This window comes from Staurois parvus, unplaced genomic scaffold (assembly GCF_062004578.1).
Source record: "Staurois parvus isolate SC_StPar_1 unplaced genomic scaffold, SC_StPar_1.0 ptg000017l, whole genome shotgun sequence".
NCBI classification, from domain to species: Eukaryota; Metazoa; Chordata; class Amphibia; order Anura; family Ranidae; genus Staurois; species Staurois parvus.
This window is the reverse complement of record NW_028317813.1, coordinates 22250733-22268172: the sequence shown is the minus strand read 5'-3', so window position 1 is coordinate 22268172 and position 17440 is coordinate 22250733. Positions and strand designations below refer to the sequence as shown.

At 42.4% G+C, this 17440-nt stretch overlaps 1 protein-coding gene across 2 annotated transcripts in view; it reads left to right on the top strand.

Annotated features, from left to right (window-relative positions):
- Positions 1-17440, top strand: part of ARHGAP9 (Rho GTPase activating protein 9) — a 181847-nt gene that overhangs the window by 68664 nt on the left and 95743 nt on the right. For both annotated transcript variants that reach the window (XM_089681293.1, XM_089681287.1), the window contains exons 4-5: positions 8169-8396; positions 9993-10064. In XM_089681293.1, the coding sequence (XP_089537419.1) occupies positions 8169-8396; positions 9993-10064 (300 nt within the window). The remainder of the gene's footprint in view (positions 1-8168; positions 8397-9992; positions 10065-17440) is intronic.

Here is a 17440-nt window from a genome sequence, read left to right as displayed (position 1 = left end):
AACACAATCTAGGCCAGTATAGCATGTCTGCAGAATGGTTAAAAATCCAAATGCCCAGTAAGTGGCCAGGGATTCAGATTGTAACCCCCCCCCATCCGGATACATGAAGGTGGCTGCCCAAGCCGCCTTATGGTTGTGCTGGCCCTGCTTTCAAGTAGTGAAAGACTGTATGACTGCCTTAATGATTAACAAACAGATGTATAGCAATGTAAAGGACACCAACTCCAAGTTTCTCAAAATCTGGGAATCCTGGATTGAGTATTCTTTCCCTTCTTTGCACCTGGCCATGCACTTGGTGATGTAAGGCTTGGATGCAGCTGCTCAGCCATGGAAACCCATTTCATGAAGCTCTCACATCACCATCTATCACATCAAACAGGCGATTGGAAACTGGACCTCCCGGTTCTTGATTGTTAGTACGAGACCTGGAGCTGCAGCAGCGAATATATGTGGGCCGACTAATAAAGACCTACGTCTGTGAGGCCACATGTATGCATATGTATAGAATGAAAGGGTTAAAGATGATCTATTATCATTTTTTACAGTTCTGTTCTCTATCGTACAAAGTACACATAGTAGTTTGTCCCAAGTTTCTAACTGCTCTCTGGTTATGAGTACTGACCTGCCTCCCTTCTGCTGCTGTAGATCTGACAACAGTTTTCTAAGAGATGGTTTCATAGCTGTAGCTTGTCTTGGCTGTGAACATTTCCCCAACACAAGCAACAGAAAGAGGAATGCAGAGGGAGAAGGGACATTTCCGCCTTTGCATTTGTGTGTAAATGAAGACATTCTGGTTCTTAAAACATAAGTGTGTGTATATATGTGTATGTATGTGTGTATATATATATATATATATATATATATATATATATATATATATATAAAATTATAAATACTTTTTATTTTTTTAAATGTAATCACCTCTGTTCTCAGCTGCATAAGGGGCTTAGAGAGGTGAGGATGGAGACTGCAGGGGCTTGTGTCAGTAGGAGCCAGAGAAACAGCAGGACACTGATCTTCCCAGTGAGAAGCTATGCAGGGGGGGTGGGGGTGTCAACACAAGCCTTGCCCATTGGAGGACAGGCAGGCTGTGCTCACAGGACAGCCACAAAACTGACTGTGCTGTGAAGGATGTGCTTCTATGCCTAGCAGGGTCAGTTTGAAATAAGCAAGCAGGGGGACTGGCAGGATCACCAGGTATTTCACACAAAGGAAGAAATAAAAAGAGAGAACAGGACATGTTTTAACACAAGTACATGGTACAACAGGCATACAGTATATCAAGAATATGTTTAGGTAACATAAATTTTAAACTGAAAGCAGCCAATTATGTGAACTCTAGCACAAAGAAAATTTTAGTATGAGAATTCGTACCTGGGATTTAAATACACTTTCATATTCATATCGTCCTAAATAAACAATTTAATGACATTGTCATAATGCAAAAGAGGAAGAAGGAAAAAGTGTTACACAATGAAGAAAAGTCACGTGTGAGAAAAACAAATCTCTTGCATACTATGGAAAAGAAGAGTTATTTAGCCTGGGTTCACACTGATGCGGTGCGGAATTTGCAGCGTTTTCAGTGCGAATTCCGTGCTGCATCACAATCGCACCCCGTTCATACTAACCGATGCGAGTGTGTATGTTAAGTTAACAACACCCTGATATCAGTCTGCAAAACACGGTGTGATTTGAAGAATCAGATCGCATAGATGTGAATACGCATGCGATCCGATTATAGTGCGGACCAAAAAAGGGTCCTGCGCGATTTTGGTGTGGGTATGGTGTGAATAGAGCCATACAAAATGTACAGCTCTGATCACACCACGTACAAATTGCATGTGATTTGTACAGGAATGCGGTGCGGTTCCTGTGTGAATCACATGGGATTTACCACACCGCTGTAGTGTAAACCTAGGCCGGGTGTCGGCAACCCGCGGCTCCAGAGCCGCATGCGGCTCTTTTTCACCTTGGCTGCGGCTCCGGAGCACACTGTCCACCAGGTGACAGGCAATAGGGCAGCAATGGGCAAACTACGGCCCGGCGGACCTTTTAATCCGGCCCGCGGAGCTAGGCTCCTCTCACAGTCCGCCCTGAAGACCGGTGTAGCATGAAAATCTGTCTCCTATGAGGATCTGTCCCCCTCGACGTATCTGCGCATGTGCCGGAGATCGCCGATCGGCTGCTAATGCCAGAAACTGGCACATGCGCAGATACGTCGAGGGGGACAGATCCTCATAGGAGACAGATTTTCATGCTACACCGGAACGGCGCGGGAACACGGCGAGAGGAACGCGCGCAGCAAAGGTAAGTGAATTGACACAGGGGGGACTTGGGGACTTAATATGGGGGATGAATTAATATGGGGGATGAATTACTATATGGGGGATGAATTACTATGGGGGATGAATTACTATGGGGGATTAATTACTATATGGAGGATGAATTACTATGGGGGATGAATTACTATGGGGGATGAATTACTATATGGGGGATGAATTACTATGGGGGATGAATTACTATATGGGGGATGAATTACTATATGGGGGATGAATTACTATGGGGGATGAATTACTATATGGGGGATGTATTTTCAGTTTTACAAATGTGTCTCTCAAAATAAATTTCAATCGTGGTTTTGGCGAGATTTGGCTCAGTTGAAAAAAAAGGTTGCCCACCACTGACCTAAGGCTTGTGATTATGACGATACACTGTGGCCCTGATTAACCCTTTGCTTACTGGGCCCTTAAACCCCCTTCATGACCAGAGCGCTTTTTGCAATATATGCAGTGTCGGATTTGTTTTAAATGTTGCAATGGTTTTGCGGCTCCCAGTCTTTTTTTCCCTCTTGGAAACGGGTCCAAGTGGCTCTTTATGTCTTAAAGGTTGCAGACCCCTGACCTAGGCTTAAAGTGTATTTACAAACAAAAATTATATTTACTTCTTTTGCAGAAGGTGTAAAATGGTTAGAGCCTCTATCAATTTTTATTGCTTGTTCAGTTACATTTTGACAACAAAAATTGAAAACTAAGAAGGAAAGACAACTCAGCGAGCGCTCAATATAAATAGGCAGCTATGCACAGTAAAGGAAACCATAAACCTTCCAAGTGACGTATACAAGTAAAATAGGTGCAGCGCTAAAACATGAAATATGAATAGTATTCAATACATAATACAAAACACATGTAATGATAAAAGTTCATAATGGGTATATAGAGCTCTGTGTGACTTCAAATTTTTCAATTAATCATTCCTTCAAGGAATAGGTGAGAGGCAAGGTACGGATAAAGTGCACACTCACCGGACGCGCAATGTATAATAAAATGGAGGTCTGCCAATGGGTCCCTCTCAGGATAGTAATGGAATCGACCCGGGATAGGTGGATGTCATCAGAAATATTCAACCGGAGGTCCCCTTTAAGGACACGGGTGCAGCCTCTTCAATATAGTTAGATGGTCACCTGGGGGAGCTGGTTTATGGAACCCTCATGGACTTTCACCTGTCATAAAGACTTTTTCCCCCAGGTGTTCACGTTATTTATTTATTTCAGGAACTTATATAGTGCTGTCAATTTACGCAGCGCTTTGCATATATATTGTACATTCACATCAGTCCCTAACCCTCAAGGGGTGTACAACCTAAGGTCCCTAAGTCAAATTCATACATACACATACTAGGGACAATTTAGACAGGAGCCAGTTAACCTACCAGCATGTCTTTGGAGTGTAGGAGGAAACCCACGCAGGCACAGGGAGAACATGCAAACTCCAGGCAGGTGGTGGCTGGGATTCAAACCAACGACCCTAGTGCTGCCAGGCAGAAGTGCTAACCATTTAGCCACTGTGCTGCCCAAGGATGTCTTTAATTCATCCAAAATTAATAGTTAAACCTAAAGTCCCAGCTGTTTAGTCTTTTACATCAATCGGGATAAAATCAGCGTGAAAAATCACTATATTTCACAGTCATAGTTGCACGGTCTGCCTCTGGCTGCATTCAATGATATAAATGTTTTCATTGCAGGTGCTTGAGAATGTCCTACAACGTTTTGCTTCCTCTTTCCCTACTCTTCAGCTAGAGAGAAAGTAAAGCCTCTTCTACCAGTAAATTATGTTGCCTATTGCCATGACCACCTAATAGGGCTTTTAAAGGCTAAGGTCATATTTTATAAAAAAAATTATAAATGTATACTTCAAATGTTTTTGAAGGTAAAATAATTTGAATTGATCATTTTTTTCTAAGAAGTCTGCAGAACATTGCTCCAACAATCAGTGGATCGAGGGTGGAGTGTCAGGCTCCTTCAGACACTTGCTACAGCTTTCTGCCCATACCTCTGTACGGGCTAACTGTTTGAAAGCTGCATGACTTGTCAGTGAACTTTGAGAGTGCTCACCAGCGCCCTCTCAGTTTATTGAGAACTACAAGCTGTCTGCTGTGGTGGAACATGGTACTTGTAGTTCATTCACAGGAATCCATTGACTCCTGCCACTGTCAAGTGGCTGTGCAGGTGGAGCCCCACACAACCACGCTGTTTTTGAAATCTGACAGCACGTGCAGGAGAGGTTGCTGAACATGTTACCTGTTAAACCGTAAATACGAGTGTAATATGAAATATGCGATCTTATCCTTTAACCCTTCCTCACTCTGTCCAAAATGGAAAAAAAAGTTTTGTTTGTAGATATACAAATAGCATAGCATAACTTACAGCACTTGTAAAGTACTTTTTTCCCCAAAATAAAAAACATGTTATGCTTACTCGCTATGTGGAATTGTATTGCACAGAGCAGCTCCACATCTCCTCTTCTGGGGTCCTTTGCTGGTACTCTGGGCTCCTTGTCTTCTGCATGTGCCACCATAGAAAGCTGCTACACATGTGGGTTAGATCCTGATCCCAGCTGTGCTTGTCTATTGACACACACAGTGTGGCTCAGTCCTGCCTCCGCCGCTCTTTGCTCCCTGGATTTCACTGACAGTGGCAGGAGTCAATGGATCCCACAACTCTCAGCCAAGCCTGTGAGAGAGCGCAAAAAAGAGATTTACTACCTTCCTGACCAGGCGATTTTTTGCGATACGGTGCTGCGTTACCTTAACTGACAATTGAGCGGTCATGCAACTCTGCACCCAAATTAAATTTATGTCCTTTTTCCCAACAAATAGAGCTTTCTTTCTGTGGTATTTGATCACCTGTGCTTTTTTATTTTTTACGCTATAAAGAATAAAACACCGACAATTTTGAAAAAAAAAAAAAACAATATTTTTGACTTTTTGCAATAAAGCATATCCAGTAAAAATGTGTTAAAAAACTCTAATTTCTTCATAAATTTAGGTCAAAATATGTATTCTGCTACATGTCTTTGCTAAAAAAAAATCCCAATGCAGTACATGTAAATTAATTGGTTTACATGAAAGTTATACAAATGGTGGTATATATACTGGAATTTGTATTTTTTTTTATACTAGTAATGGCGACGATCAGCGACTTATAGCAGGACTGCGGCGGGCATTCTGACACTGGGTGGGAACTAACTAACTGCCACTGACAGGGGGAGAGGAGGTAATAACACTATAATCAACTCAAGCACATACTCTAATGTATTCTATGCATTAACCACTTTCCCCCACCCTATAGCAGAAATACTGCTACAGGGCAGCAGGGCTGCGCAAAGTCACGTGTGTGTGTGTATATACACATGCATTTCAGGATAGGAAGCACGCACACACGCTGCCCTACCCATGTCGCCATTGATGGCTATGGATGTTAATCACCGGGTCCCGGACAGAGAATCTCCACCAGCACCCGGCGATCATTGAGAAACAGTGACAGGGGAGAGACCTGTGTGTAAATCACACTAATTTAGTGATCAGTGCTAATAAATAGCACTGACACTGTACTAATGACACAGGAAGTGGTTAACATCTGGGGTGATCAAAGAGTTAACAGTGTGCTGTATGCTGTTTTACTAGGAAAATATGCTGCTGTATATTTCTGTGCTGTGGAGAGAAATACACAGCAGTATGTTGTTTACACACAGGTCTCTCCCCTGTTACTGTTTCTCAACGATCGCCGGGTGCCGGTGGAGATTTTCTGTCCGGGACCGGGTGATTAACATCCATAGCCATCAATGGCGATGTGGGTAGGGCAGCGTGTGTGCGTGCTTCCTATCCAGAAATGCATGTGTGTACACACACACACACACACACACACACACACACACGTGACTTTGCGCAGCCTTGCTGCCCTGTAGCAGTATTTCTGCTATAGGGTGGGGGAAAGTGGTTAATGCATAGAATACATTAGAGTATGTGCTTGAGTTGATTATACTGTTATTACCTCCTCTCCCCCTGTTGTCCCTTGAATCCCGTACTTTGAGGTAATATCATTTTGGTCATGTATGTAAAAGTATATTATCTTCTGTAAAAGCTTCTTTTTGATTATTGTTTTGGTGCTTTTGTACTGTTTTATTTCAAATTCAATAAAAAGATTGCAACAGAATACATTAGAGTAAAAAAACTCTATGACTTTAGAAACACTTTAATATGTAAATGCATTTCCTTGTCCAGTCCAGTAAACCAAAAAAGGATTTTAGAAAATTTCATTAGGTATAGGGCTGTTCCCACCTCACCAAACTGTTCCGAAATGCACGTGTTTTCATGCATTGAGGTGTAGTATACTAACACACTTCCTTAGGGTGACAACACAGCTCCTCCCATGATACAGTACAGGTGTCACCCTATGTCAGGAAGTGTGTTGGGACTACAGAACACCTTCTACACTTTATCCCCATAACATAGAGGGGAGATGTGCTCTTGTTCACCGAAAGAACTGGGAAGGCTGATAACATTGTTTAAGAATTCAGTTCAATGCATAGGAAGCTACAAGAACAACTTTTATGGCAGGATTAACAGGAAGGAATTGTTTTATATTTACAGAAAATGTACTCATCCTGGATGAAATGAGAAACTAATGCAGTTACCACATCTAAAGAGTAGTAAGATGCATTCTATGACACTTTTGTCCTTGGGTTTAGATATACTGTACCTTTAACTTTATTGCTCATAGGAGATTCAAAACACAACTCTGCTATAGAAAAGGGGCAACCAACTCTTTCCTATACATTAAATAGTTAGGTATCAGATGAACTATACAAAATCTTTATAAATTTAATTGTTGTTAATTTATATTAAATATTGTATCTCATCTAGAAAAGTAGTGTTTTAATCCCTAGTGGTCCTTGGCGCCGTTCTGTACTGTAATCACGAGATATCACTGTCTGATAAATCCTCTACATCTGACACTTCTGGGAGTATCAGATGTCTGGCCCCTCTCTGTGCACTGTGGTTCCTCCTGCTGACCCCTACCCAAGGGCGGACTGACAACTCATGGGGCCCCCAGGCAATAGGAAATCATGGGGCCCCTGTGTCCTTGCCCACACTCAAACCACACCCAAAATAGCCTATGAAAAGGTACCAGGGGCATTTCATGGGGCCCCCTACTGACCCCGGGCCGTCTGGCAGTGCCCGAGTGGCTAAATGGTCAGTCCGCCCGTGCCCCTACCTCAATACAGGACACAGTAATGACATGGGGCAGAAGTAAGAAACCACAGAGCACATGGGCAGACCAGAAGATCCAGATGTGTGCCAGATGCTGAAGAATCTTCAGCTAGCAGGATTTTGCTACTACAGTGGAGAACAGCAGAGCGGGTTTTGTAGGTGTTAAACATAAAGAGAACGCATTGTTGTTTTTAATTTTTTTTTAAGATTAAAAATGTACAAAATATCAGCTTGATATAATTAATCATCAATATATGTTAATGTTGTCCATAGTAAGAGACAGCCAGGCAATTAGCCCATTCAGAAAAAGGTCAGCAATGGCACCTTACATATTTCTTTTATTATATGAAATGTGGGCTGCTTGCTTGATCCATCCATGTGGAAACACAGAGGTGCATCTCATTAATAAAGCCATATTATTTTGCTGAATTTGGGACATACATGCTTACAGTGCCCAGACATTTGATGGTGCTCTACAACATCCCTAGTGTGTGGAGGTATCCTCTGTGTCTTTATATGGAGAAGCAGGGAATTAAATAACATTTACAGTAAAATAAACACTTTGAGAAAATACCCTTATATATTTTATATTAACATGTAACATTGTCTGCTTTGGAAAGGTGAATTTGGCCAACGCAATGCAGGACACTCCAGTCTACTGCAATTTGGAGGAGCTGAAGAGGACAAAGGGAGGCCCTCCTAGCCCTACATGTCCTCCTGTACACATTCGGGATAACTGGGAATGCTACGTGGATCCATCAACAGGCAGGAACTTCTTCATTAACACAGAAACTAAAGAGAAAACATGGAAGCCTCCCAGGAGGTCCAGGGACAAGATACCACAACGGGTTGGTACACTTATGATTTTCTATATCTACCAATAAAATACAAACAAAAACATCAAAAAGTGGCTCAATTAAAGTGGTTGCAAAGGCAGAATTTTTTTTTTACCTTAATGAGTTCTTGGGATTAAGGTTAATCTCACTGGCTGAGACACAGCAGTGGGAGCCATTGGCAATTGTCAATCACAGCCAGTGAGGAAGGATCAGGGGGCAGGGCCTAGCCATGCTCTGTGTGCCTTATGGACACACAGAGCAGGACTCGGGAGCAAGCACAGATGAGTGGCAACATAGCAAGCGGCTTGCTATGGTGGGCACTCGGTGGGGGGAATGGACAGGAGCACTGGTGGGGAACCCAAGATGAGGAGGATCAGGGCTGCTGTGTGCAAAACCATTGCATACAGCAGATAGGTTTAATATTGTTATTTTAAAAAAATAAAAATTAAACTTTTACAGTCACTTTAATTTGATAGGTACATCTGGAGATAACAAACTGTATTTTGTAGGAAGTCCAGTGTACACTAAAGTTTTCCAGGACCTAACTGGTTTGAGCTGGCCATACATATGGTCCCCAGCAGGGACCCGCCGAATTTTGATCCATGTATGGGCATCCTGGTTGTACACAAGTTGATCTATCAATTGACTTTTGTACAGCTAGCCTGTTGGGTTTTTTCCGAACGATTATTGCCATCAGCCATAGTCAGCAATACTAATTGTGTTCCGCTGGCAGGGAAGGCTCCCCGCCAGCAGAAAACAATAGCGCTGAGGGAGGAATTCCCCTATCAACACTGACACTGTTAATGGGGGAGTCAAGAAATTTTCTTTCCTTCCATCCTTGGTGGATGGAAAGAAAATTGCATAATCTATGGCCTGCCTTAGAGTACAGCTCTTTATTCTTTACACCATATAATCTGACCATGCAGCATTTATACCGCAGCACCCTTCTAGCTAGGTTGCTAACAGTTTGGCTTTTGAATCCCTGTAGCCAGAAGAGCTAAGTTTGATTGCTTTCGGCTGTTCTGGGTTCTGCTGGTGCAGGCTTGACTGATTTTCCCTGAATTTAGTGGGTGGAAGAAGCAGACCCTCGCTTACATATTCCTACTGCCTCAGCCAATCCCTGGCAGGACGAATGGTCAGTAGGAGACTGAGGTGGGTATAAATAGGCTGGGACCCATGGCCGGATGCAGGGGGTGCTGGGGTGGGCTATGCCTCCCCTCAGATTTTAGTTGTGCCCCCCCCCCCAAAGCCAACCCTAACCTGTCACTATACTACCCTAACCTACCACTATGCTGCCCTTAATTGACACAATACCACCCTAATCTGACACTATACTGTCCTTGTCTGACATAATACTGTCCTTGACTGACACTATACTGATCTCAGTTATGCTTTGTGTGGGGAGGAGGAACTCTTCTGCCTGTGCCCAGGCTGTGTAGGAGGCACTTTCACTTTATGGCTGAAGGTCTGCTTTAATTTTTGCTTTGCAGAGATATAATTTGTTTAGAATTGACATTCCTGTGGTGCCACAACCGAATATTGGTTTTAGATATGAAATACCATTGTAATGCAATTACTTGCTTATAATTGTGTTCTCTGTTTAATCAGGCTGTTACTTCTCCAGGAGACTTGGAGTCATCAGAAGATAGTGAAGATCCAGCCTCCACATCACAGTCAGAGGTGAGGTGTGGCTCCTCTTCTATGTGCCGAATGCACTAGTCATCTTGGGAAATCCCATGCAGTTTGTGGGTGTATATGTGTGCATATTTTCATGTTTCATGTAAAAGTCTTGGCTTGGAGAAGTAATATATCAAACTTGTGCATCAGGAATATGAGTACTTTCTGAGTAGTGATTTTTCAATGTTCCCAAACAAAATTGTTCCTGTGGACATAATTTAATTCAGGAGCTTATCTACATTGGTCAAAACACAGTTTTATAATAAGCACAGTGGATGTGGATATTGTATAGCGAAAAAATAAATTTTATTAACATTTTATGGAATGAAGATCTTGGCAACCCACATAGTTAGAATGGCCCAGTGCAGGATCTTTACTCTACCTGCTCTGTCCTTACAGGCAGACTTCACAATGCAGGGAGTACTGACTGCACTGCCTGCCCAGTGTATCTAAAGGCTTCTTAGCACTGCTTCCTCTCTCATAAAGTGTTTCAATCATATATCCATATTATCCTATTTTTCTAAGTGATATTTAGTGGCATATTGTGCAGCAAAATAAACTTGCTTATACTGGTCCTGATATTCTGGTATAAATTTCAATCAGTCATTGAAGAAATGTGTATCTTGCAACCCTACTTCCTGTTATTATTATATCTTATCTATTTATTTGAAAGAGGATGATCTGAAATAAAGCCCACTCGCACACCATTACTATAAATAAGGCTACTGTTGTAAGGCCTGCAATCACCATACAAAACAACCTTTAAAAAGTTACAGTACATATTCTTTTTCAGGGTTACATAGTATTTGAAAATTTAACTATAAATGTGGGGACTGTTCCTTCTTAGATGAGAAGTTTTGCTTATATGTTGCACTCACTACAGCTTAGGTCTTTTTTACACACCTGAAGTCATTAGTGGACTTTAAACCAAGGCACACTTAAAACTGGCAATAGATGGACTGAAATTTGGCCAGTTCAGCAGAAATTTCAGTCCATTTATGGGCAGGCTGGTTGTACTGAAGTCGATCTATCTATAGTAAAACCAGCCTGTCAGGTTTTTTTAGGTGATCGCTGTACTCTGCTGGAAGGTTCCCCATGCTCCCTGCTGGCAGAACATAATAGCACTGCAGAAGGAATTCCCCAACTGACTATGGTGATGGCGGAATCAAGCTGTTTTTTTTCCTTCAACCTGTGGCCGAAGGAAAGAAAATTGCATAATATATGGTTAGCCTAAAACCTGCCTTACCAACAGCCTTGTCTCCTTGTTTATGCCCTGAATAGGTGTTTGTCTGTCTTTGATTTCTGTCGAACAGTTCATGCCTTGGATTATTCATTTGTATGGTTTGTACTCAGCTTGTCCAAGCTTATCAACCTGTTTACCCTTGTTTACGTGTCTGGAAGTTGAAATCTGTAAAGCCAGCAATAGATGGTTTGACTCTTGGCCAGTTCTGCAGGGACCAGCCAAGATTCGAACCATCTATGGGCAGGCTGATTGTACCCAAGTCAATCCATTGATTGACTTGGGTACATCCAGCATGTAGGATTTTTACATGCTATTATTGCCAGTGGCCATAGCCGTGTTCTCCCAGCAAGGGATGGCTCCTCATTACCCTCCGCCGGGAGACCACAATAGCTCCACAGGAGGGTTTCCCCATCAACACTAACATGTGGTTGCAGGAAAGAAATCACATCATTTAGGGCCTGCTTTAAATTTGTTAGTCTATACCCATTCTCGCTATCAGCCTTCTATGGCGTCTTTCACATGGACGTTCCGATTGGAACCTCCATTTTCCTCTATGGAGTGGCAGGTGTAAACAGACATGTGTCCATTTACACCCGCCTACATCCAATCCGATGCGACCTGCAAAAAAGAGATGGATGGGGATCTAATTTCATTTCCATCCATCAGATTGGGTCGGATAGGAACGGACAGGTGGCCCATTTTTATCTGACTGCCCACTGAGGAGAAGGAGCTGCTCTGTGTCCGCTCTGCAGCAGTGGAGCGGACACAGACCTGTCATTCGCTTGCTCAGCCGGACTCGGCAGAGAGATCCCCCGGTGAGCAAGCGGATCCCCTAAACTGGTCCACCCATGTGAAAGGACCCTATATCAGTTTTTGTCTGCTCCTTACTTTGACCATATTTCTGAGGATTTGCACCATTTTAGTATCTGTCTTGCCTGTTGTTGGCTGGGACCCCAGGAACACTGAGAGTCTACTGAATTTCATGACATAAAGAATGTCTGATATATGGATGGACACTTTGATGCTGATAAAGCTCATCTAAACTTAGAGCAATGAATTAGTTGATGGGGGATCACAGAACACCGCATTCCACAATATGAAATCAAGGTAAATTGAAACCAAGTCATTTTATACCACTTCTTATTGTTCAACTCCAACAAAAATGTTTTTACTTGAGAGAGTAAGTAAAAGTAACAACCACTGTAAAGTTTTTATTGCTGTCTGTTCCCTATGTGGAGGAGATCTCCTTTTACTTATTATTGTCTTGGTGACTCCAAGACAAGAAACAACTGTTACCAGGACAGGAAAGCAATAAAAATCTGACAAATGTTCTAAATACTCTACTAAAAAATGTACTTTTGTTGCTGCCTCTGTCCCCATAATAGAGATATCTCATCACTTTTTGTCCTTGTGAGGTAAATATCCCCAAATGGGGCACAAACTGTATTAAAACCAGACAGAGGTTCTAACCCTTCCCCTCTCTATACAAAACTTTTAACAAATAAGTTTGCACCCAGGACCATTGATCTGTCCCTGTACACATGTATCAGATATACAGTTATGTCCATGCAATCATGGTATCTGTCAGCCTGTAATTGATTTGAACAGGCTGCTGGAAGCAGCTGTACACAGACACCTGTGACTACCAGGCACAAAAATAGGCTCCCTCTTAATGGTGTATGACCCTCTGTACCCATGAGCATAAGCCCTTTACCACTTGCCTACCAGGAAATTTTTTTTATATTTTTTGCACACGTCAGAATCAGCATTTTGTGATTAAAAAATGACTTTAAGGTCCCAAAAAAGTATATATTTTCCCAAAGCAGAGACCCTGGGGAATAAAGTGGTGGTAGTTTATTTTTTTTATGTTGCACAATGTTCCTGCAGCGATTTGTCAAACGCATATTAGGAAAAAGTACACTAAAATTAATTTTAGTGCAAGCAAATGCAATGGGGGGATTTACTAAAACTGGAGGCTGCAAAATCTGGTGCAGCTCTGCAAAGAACCAATCAGCTTCCAGGTTTTATTGTCAAAGTGATTGTACAGGCTCCCAGGTTGTTTATCATCAACAGCTCACCCAGCCCTCCTAAAACTTACTTGAGCACCATCCCAATCCAGCAATGTGCATGAGAGTTCTGGGGATTCTCCCACCTCATTGGCTAAGATGGTAGAAGGAGCCATTGGCTCCCGCTGCTGTTAGTCACAGCCAGTGAGCCAATGAGAAGAGAGAAGGGGCATGGCCAAGCTACAGCTCTTTGTGGGAATGGACACATGGAGCAGCAGCTGGGGAGTATGCATGCTTGGGTGCCCCCATAGCACGCTGCTTACTCTGGGGGCACCCAGCAGAAGGGAGGGAGAGAGGGCAGGACCAAGCTTCGGCTCTGTGTGTAAATGCACACACTGAACTGCGGCTCGAGAGTAAGCCTACTTGGGTGCCCTTAAAGCTGCTGGCTCTGGGGGCACTTGGCAGGAGGGAGGGGACAGGAGCACCGGTGGGTGACCCATTTTTAAATGTAAAATCCTAGCCATTAATATCACTTTAATTGAACAAGCTGAAGTTAGAAGCTGATTGTCTACCATGCGCAGCTTCACCAGATTCCGAGTGCTCCAGTTTTAGTAAATCTCCCTCACCAGTATGCCAGTTTTTTTTAATATGTTTTATAAATGATAAAAGTCAAGTAATAGATGCCAAATATGACAAGCCTTACAATTGCGCACACCCATTATATGGCAAAAAACCATGGCACTCAAAAATTTCCTTTTATCTGAAAGCCCTTCTCTGGTTGTTAAAATTGGTACCAAACACAAAAAAACTTGCAGGGCAAATTCTGAAAACATAGCTCTTAAAAATCAGGATCAGTTGAAAACTATTGTAATAGTTGATTTCAGACATCAGATGATGTCATTCAGCGTGTTGAATTGAGTGTTCATCTTGCAGTAGTGGTATTGCGCCTGTCTCTTCCTTCCTGTTTGCAAACCACAAATTTCATACGTTCTTACGTTGTTTATCTCTGCCATTAGCCACTGCAGGCAGTATTTCATTTTATATATACAATATATTGTATCACTTAATCCAAGCGTAGAGTTTCAACAGAGATTCTATATAACTTTTATGTGCCAGGTAAAGAGCCAGCTTTGCTGTTGCATCAGTGCAAAACTCAAGACAAGCATCTAGATACACAGGAGAAATACATATACTGTATGTTTATTGGTTTGGCTAATATATACCTTCACAAATCAGTGACTATATTATTAAAGTGAAATATGTATAATGTGCCAACATATGCAAATGAATAAACTCAAATAAACATGCAAAAATACTGTGTAAAGTCCATTTGCAATCCAACTTGTGCATGTGTATTACCAGACAGTCTATTTGATATATAAACACTCTGTATAAGCCCGTGTGCCACACTAGACACTTGAATCCTCCTCTTGTGACTTCCAAAACACTACATGACTCCAATCCCGGTGCACACTCACCGGAAAAAAAGTGACCTCTTATATAATAGAAAAGTAAAATGCCATATGAATCCTCCACTACATCAACGCCCCACTGTAGGAATGTAAAATCGTCAGAGAACACCTCCTCTCCTCCACATTAAATTAGTACAGACAAAAACCAGAGGAAATACTTATTTGCGCAATATATTTATTAAATTAAAACGCCCCAAAATGAATATAAAATACACTCATATGTATTTGTACCTCCTGAGCTACCCAAATATATAGCCACCAAGTTTTGCTTGGATAGGCCACTGGATAGGCTCATCCCAGCCCCGGCATGCATTCCACTGGGTGAATGTGATGTCATCAAAAGATACAGCCTCACCCCTACACGTTTCATCATCAGACGTCATCAGGGAACAGACCGCTTTAGCTGTCAAAAGTCTTTCGTTCTGCAGAGCCAAGCTTGATTTTACTCACTTTTTCACTCTTCACAGCCAGACTGGTGCTGTGAAGTCGCCTGTCTGTTTCCAGCTTCCTCATTGGACAATTAATCAAGAACATCATCTGTATTCTGTGAGTAGGGAGCTCAACTAGGAAATAGTGATAAGTTTGGGCATGCTGGGACAAAGATCAGAACCCACATGAGCAAGTCGACCAGTGCGCTGCCACCTGTACTGAGCCAATAATCTATGTCTAGAGCATTCCCTGCCCCACACATGGCTGCATCCTGTGATCCTAGTCTCAATATGCCTAAGTTCATCATTGATAGGAAGCAGTATTGTTATACTAGGAAATTGCAGAGAGACCTTACTGTTTAGCAGAAGTGCGTGTGTCACAAAAATAACTAGCCAAATTTATAAATATTTTGGCAGGCAAAACATATATACATTTCAGCCAAGTCTTTACCTTTGGCTACTTGCACACTAAGCATTTAGCCCATGTGCAAGCCTATAAATTTAAATGCTCAACTCTGAGAAAGCTAAAAGTCCTCCATTGCAGTGGGGCTGCACCTGCACTGCAGAGGGTTAACTGCTCCTTTTTGCCTAGGGGACCGGAAAAGCACTTTTACTTACCTGATTCTTCTCCCCCGGCAGATGACACTCCCCTACACTCCAACGGTGGACCTTAGAAATTGGCATCCTTAGATCTAATGCAGGGCTATGAGCACTGCATCAATCTTGATAACATCAGACGGTTTTAGAACTAGTAATGGCATTCTGGCACTGGGTGGGAATTGACTAACTGCCACTGACATCCCAGTGACACTAATACAGTGATCAGTGCTCATAAAAGCACTGACACTGTACTAATGACACTGGGCAGGAAGGGGTTAACATCTGGGTGATCTAAGGGTTAGCTGTGTGCTATTTTACATAATGTGCTGTGTGTGTTTTACTAGGGAAACATGCTGCTGTGTATTTCTTTGCTCTTCAGAGAAATGCACAGCAGCGTGTTCTTGCTGGCAGGAGAGAGACCTGTATTGTTTACACACAGGTCTCTCTCATGTCAGTGTTACTTGGCGATCGCTGGGTGCCGGCGGGGAATCTCCGGCCAGGACCCGGTGATTCACATCCGTAGCCGCCAATATCGGTGCGGATAGGGCAGCACGTGCACATGCTCCTATCCAGAAATGCAAATCACATATATATACATGATTTTGCCGCCCTGTAGCAGTATTTTTACTATAGGGCTTCAAGCAAGTGGTTAAAGGAAACCTGGGCTGAGCAAAAAATGGGGACTTATTTAATCACTTATATATCCAGAAGATTTTACTTCCTTCATGACCTGCACATTTTTTGCTATTCAGCTCTGCACTAATTTAATTGGCAATTGCGTGGTCATGCAACACTGTACCCAAATGAAATTTATATAATTTTTTTCACACAAATAGAGCTTTCTTTTGGTGGTATTTGACCACTGGGTTTTCTATTATAGAAATGAAAAAAGACAGAAATGAAAATGGTTGTAAAGGCTCAAGGTTTTTTACCTTCATCCATTCTATGCATGAAGGTAAAAAACCTTCTCTGTGCAGCATACCCCCAGCCCCCCAGAACTCACCTAAGCACCCTCCCAATCCAGCAAGTCTCAGCTATCCCAGGATTCCCTCTTCTCATTGGCTGAGGCAGCAGCGGGGAGCCATTGGCTCCCTCTGCTGTCAATCACAGCCAGTGAGAAGAGAGAATGGGCGTGGCCAAGCTACAGCTCTTTGTGTGAATGTACACATGGAGCAGCAGCTGGGGAGTATGTTTACTTGGGTGTCCCTATAGCAAGCTGTTTGCTCTAGGGTCACCTAGAGAAAGGGAGGGGCCAGGAGTGCTGGCACAGGACCTGAGAAGAGGAGGATCCAGGCTGCTCTGTGCAAAACCATTGCACACAGTAGGTGAGTATATACATGTTTGTTATTAAAAAAAATGTAAGCCTTTAGAATCACTTTTAAAAATACCAAGCAATATTTTCTACTTTCTGCTATAAAATATATCCAATAAAGATGTAAAGATTCAAATGTATTCTGCTTTGACAATAAAAATCCCGGTAAGTGTAAGTGAGTGAAAACCACTTGGCCTCCTAAGGATTTACCCCCCTTCATGACCAGGCCATTTTTTGCATTATGGTGCTGCGTTACTTTAACTGACAATTGCATGGTTATGCAATGCTGCACCCAAATGAAATTTATGTCATTTTTTT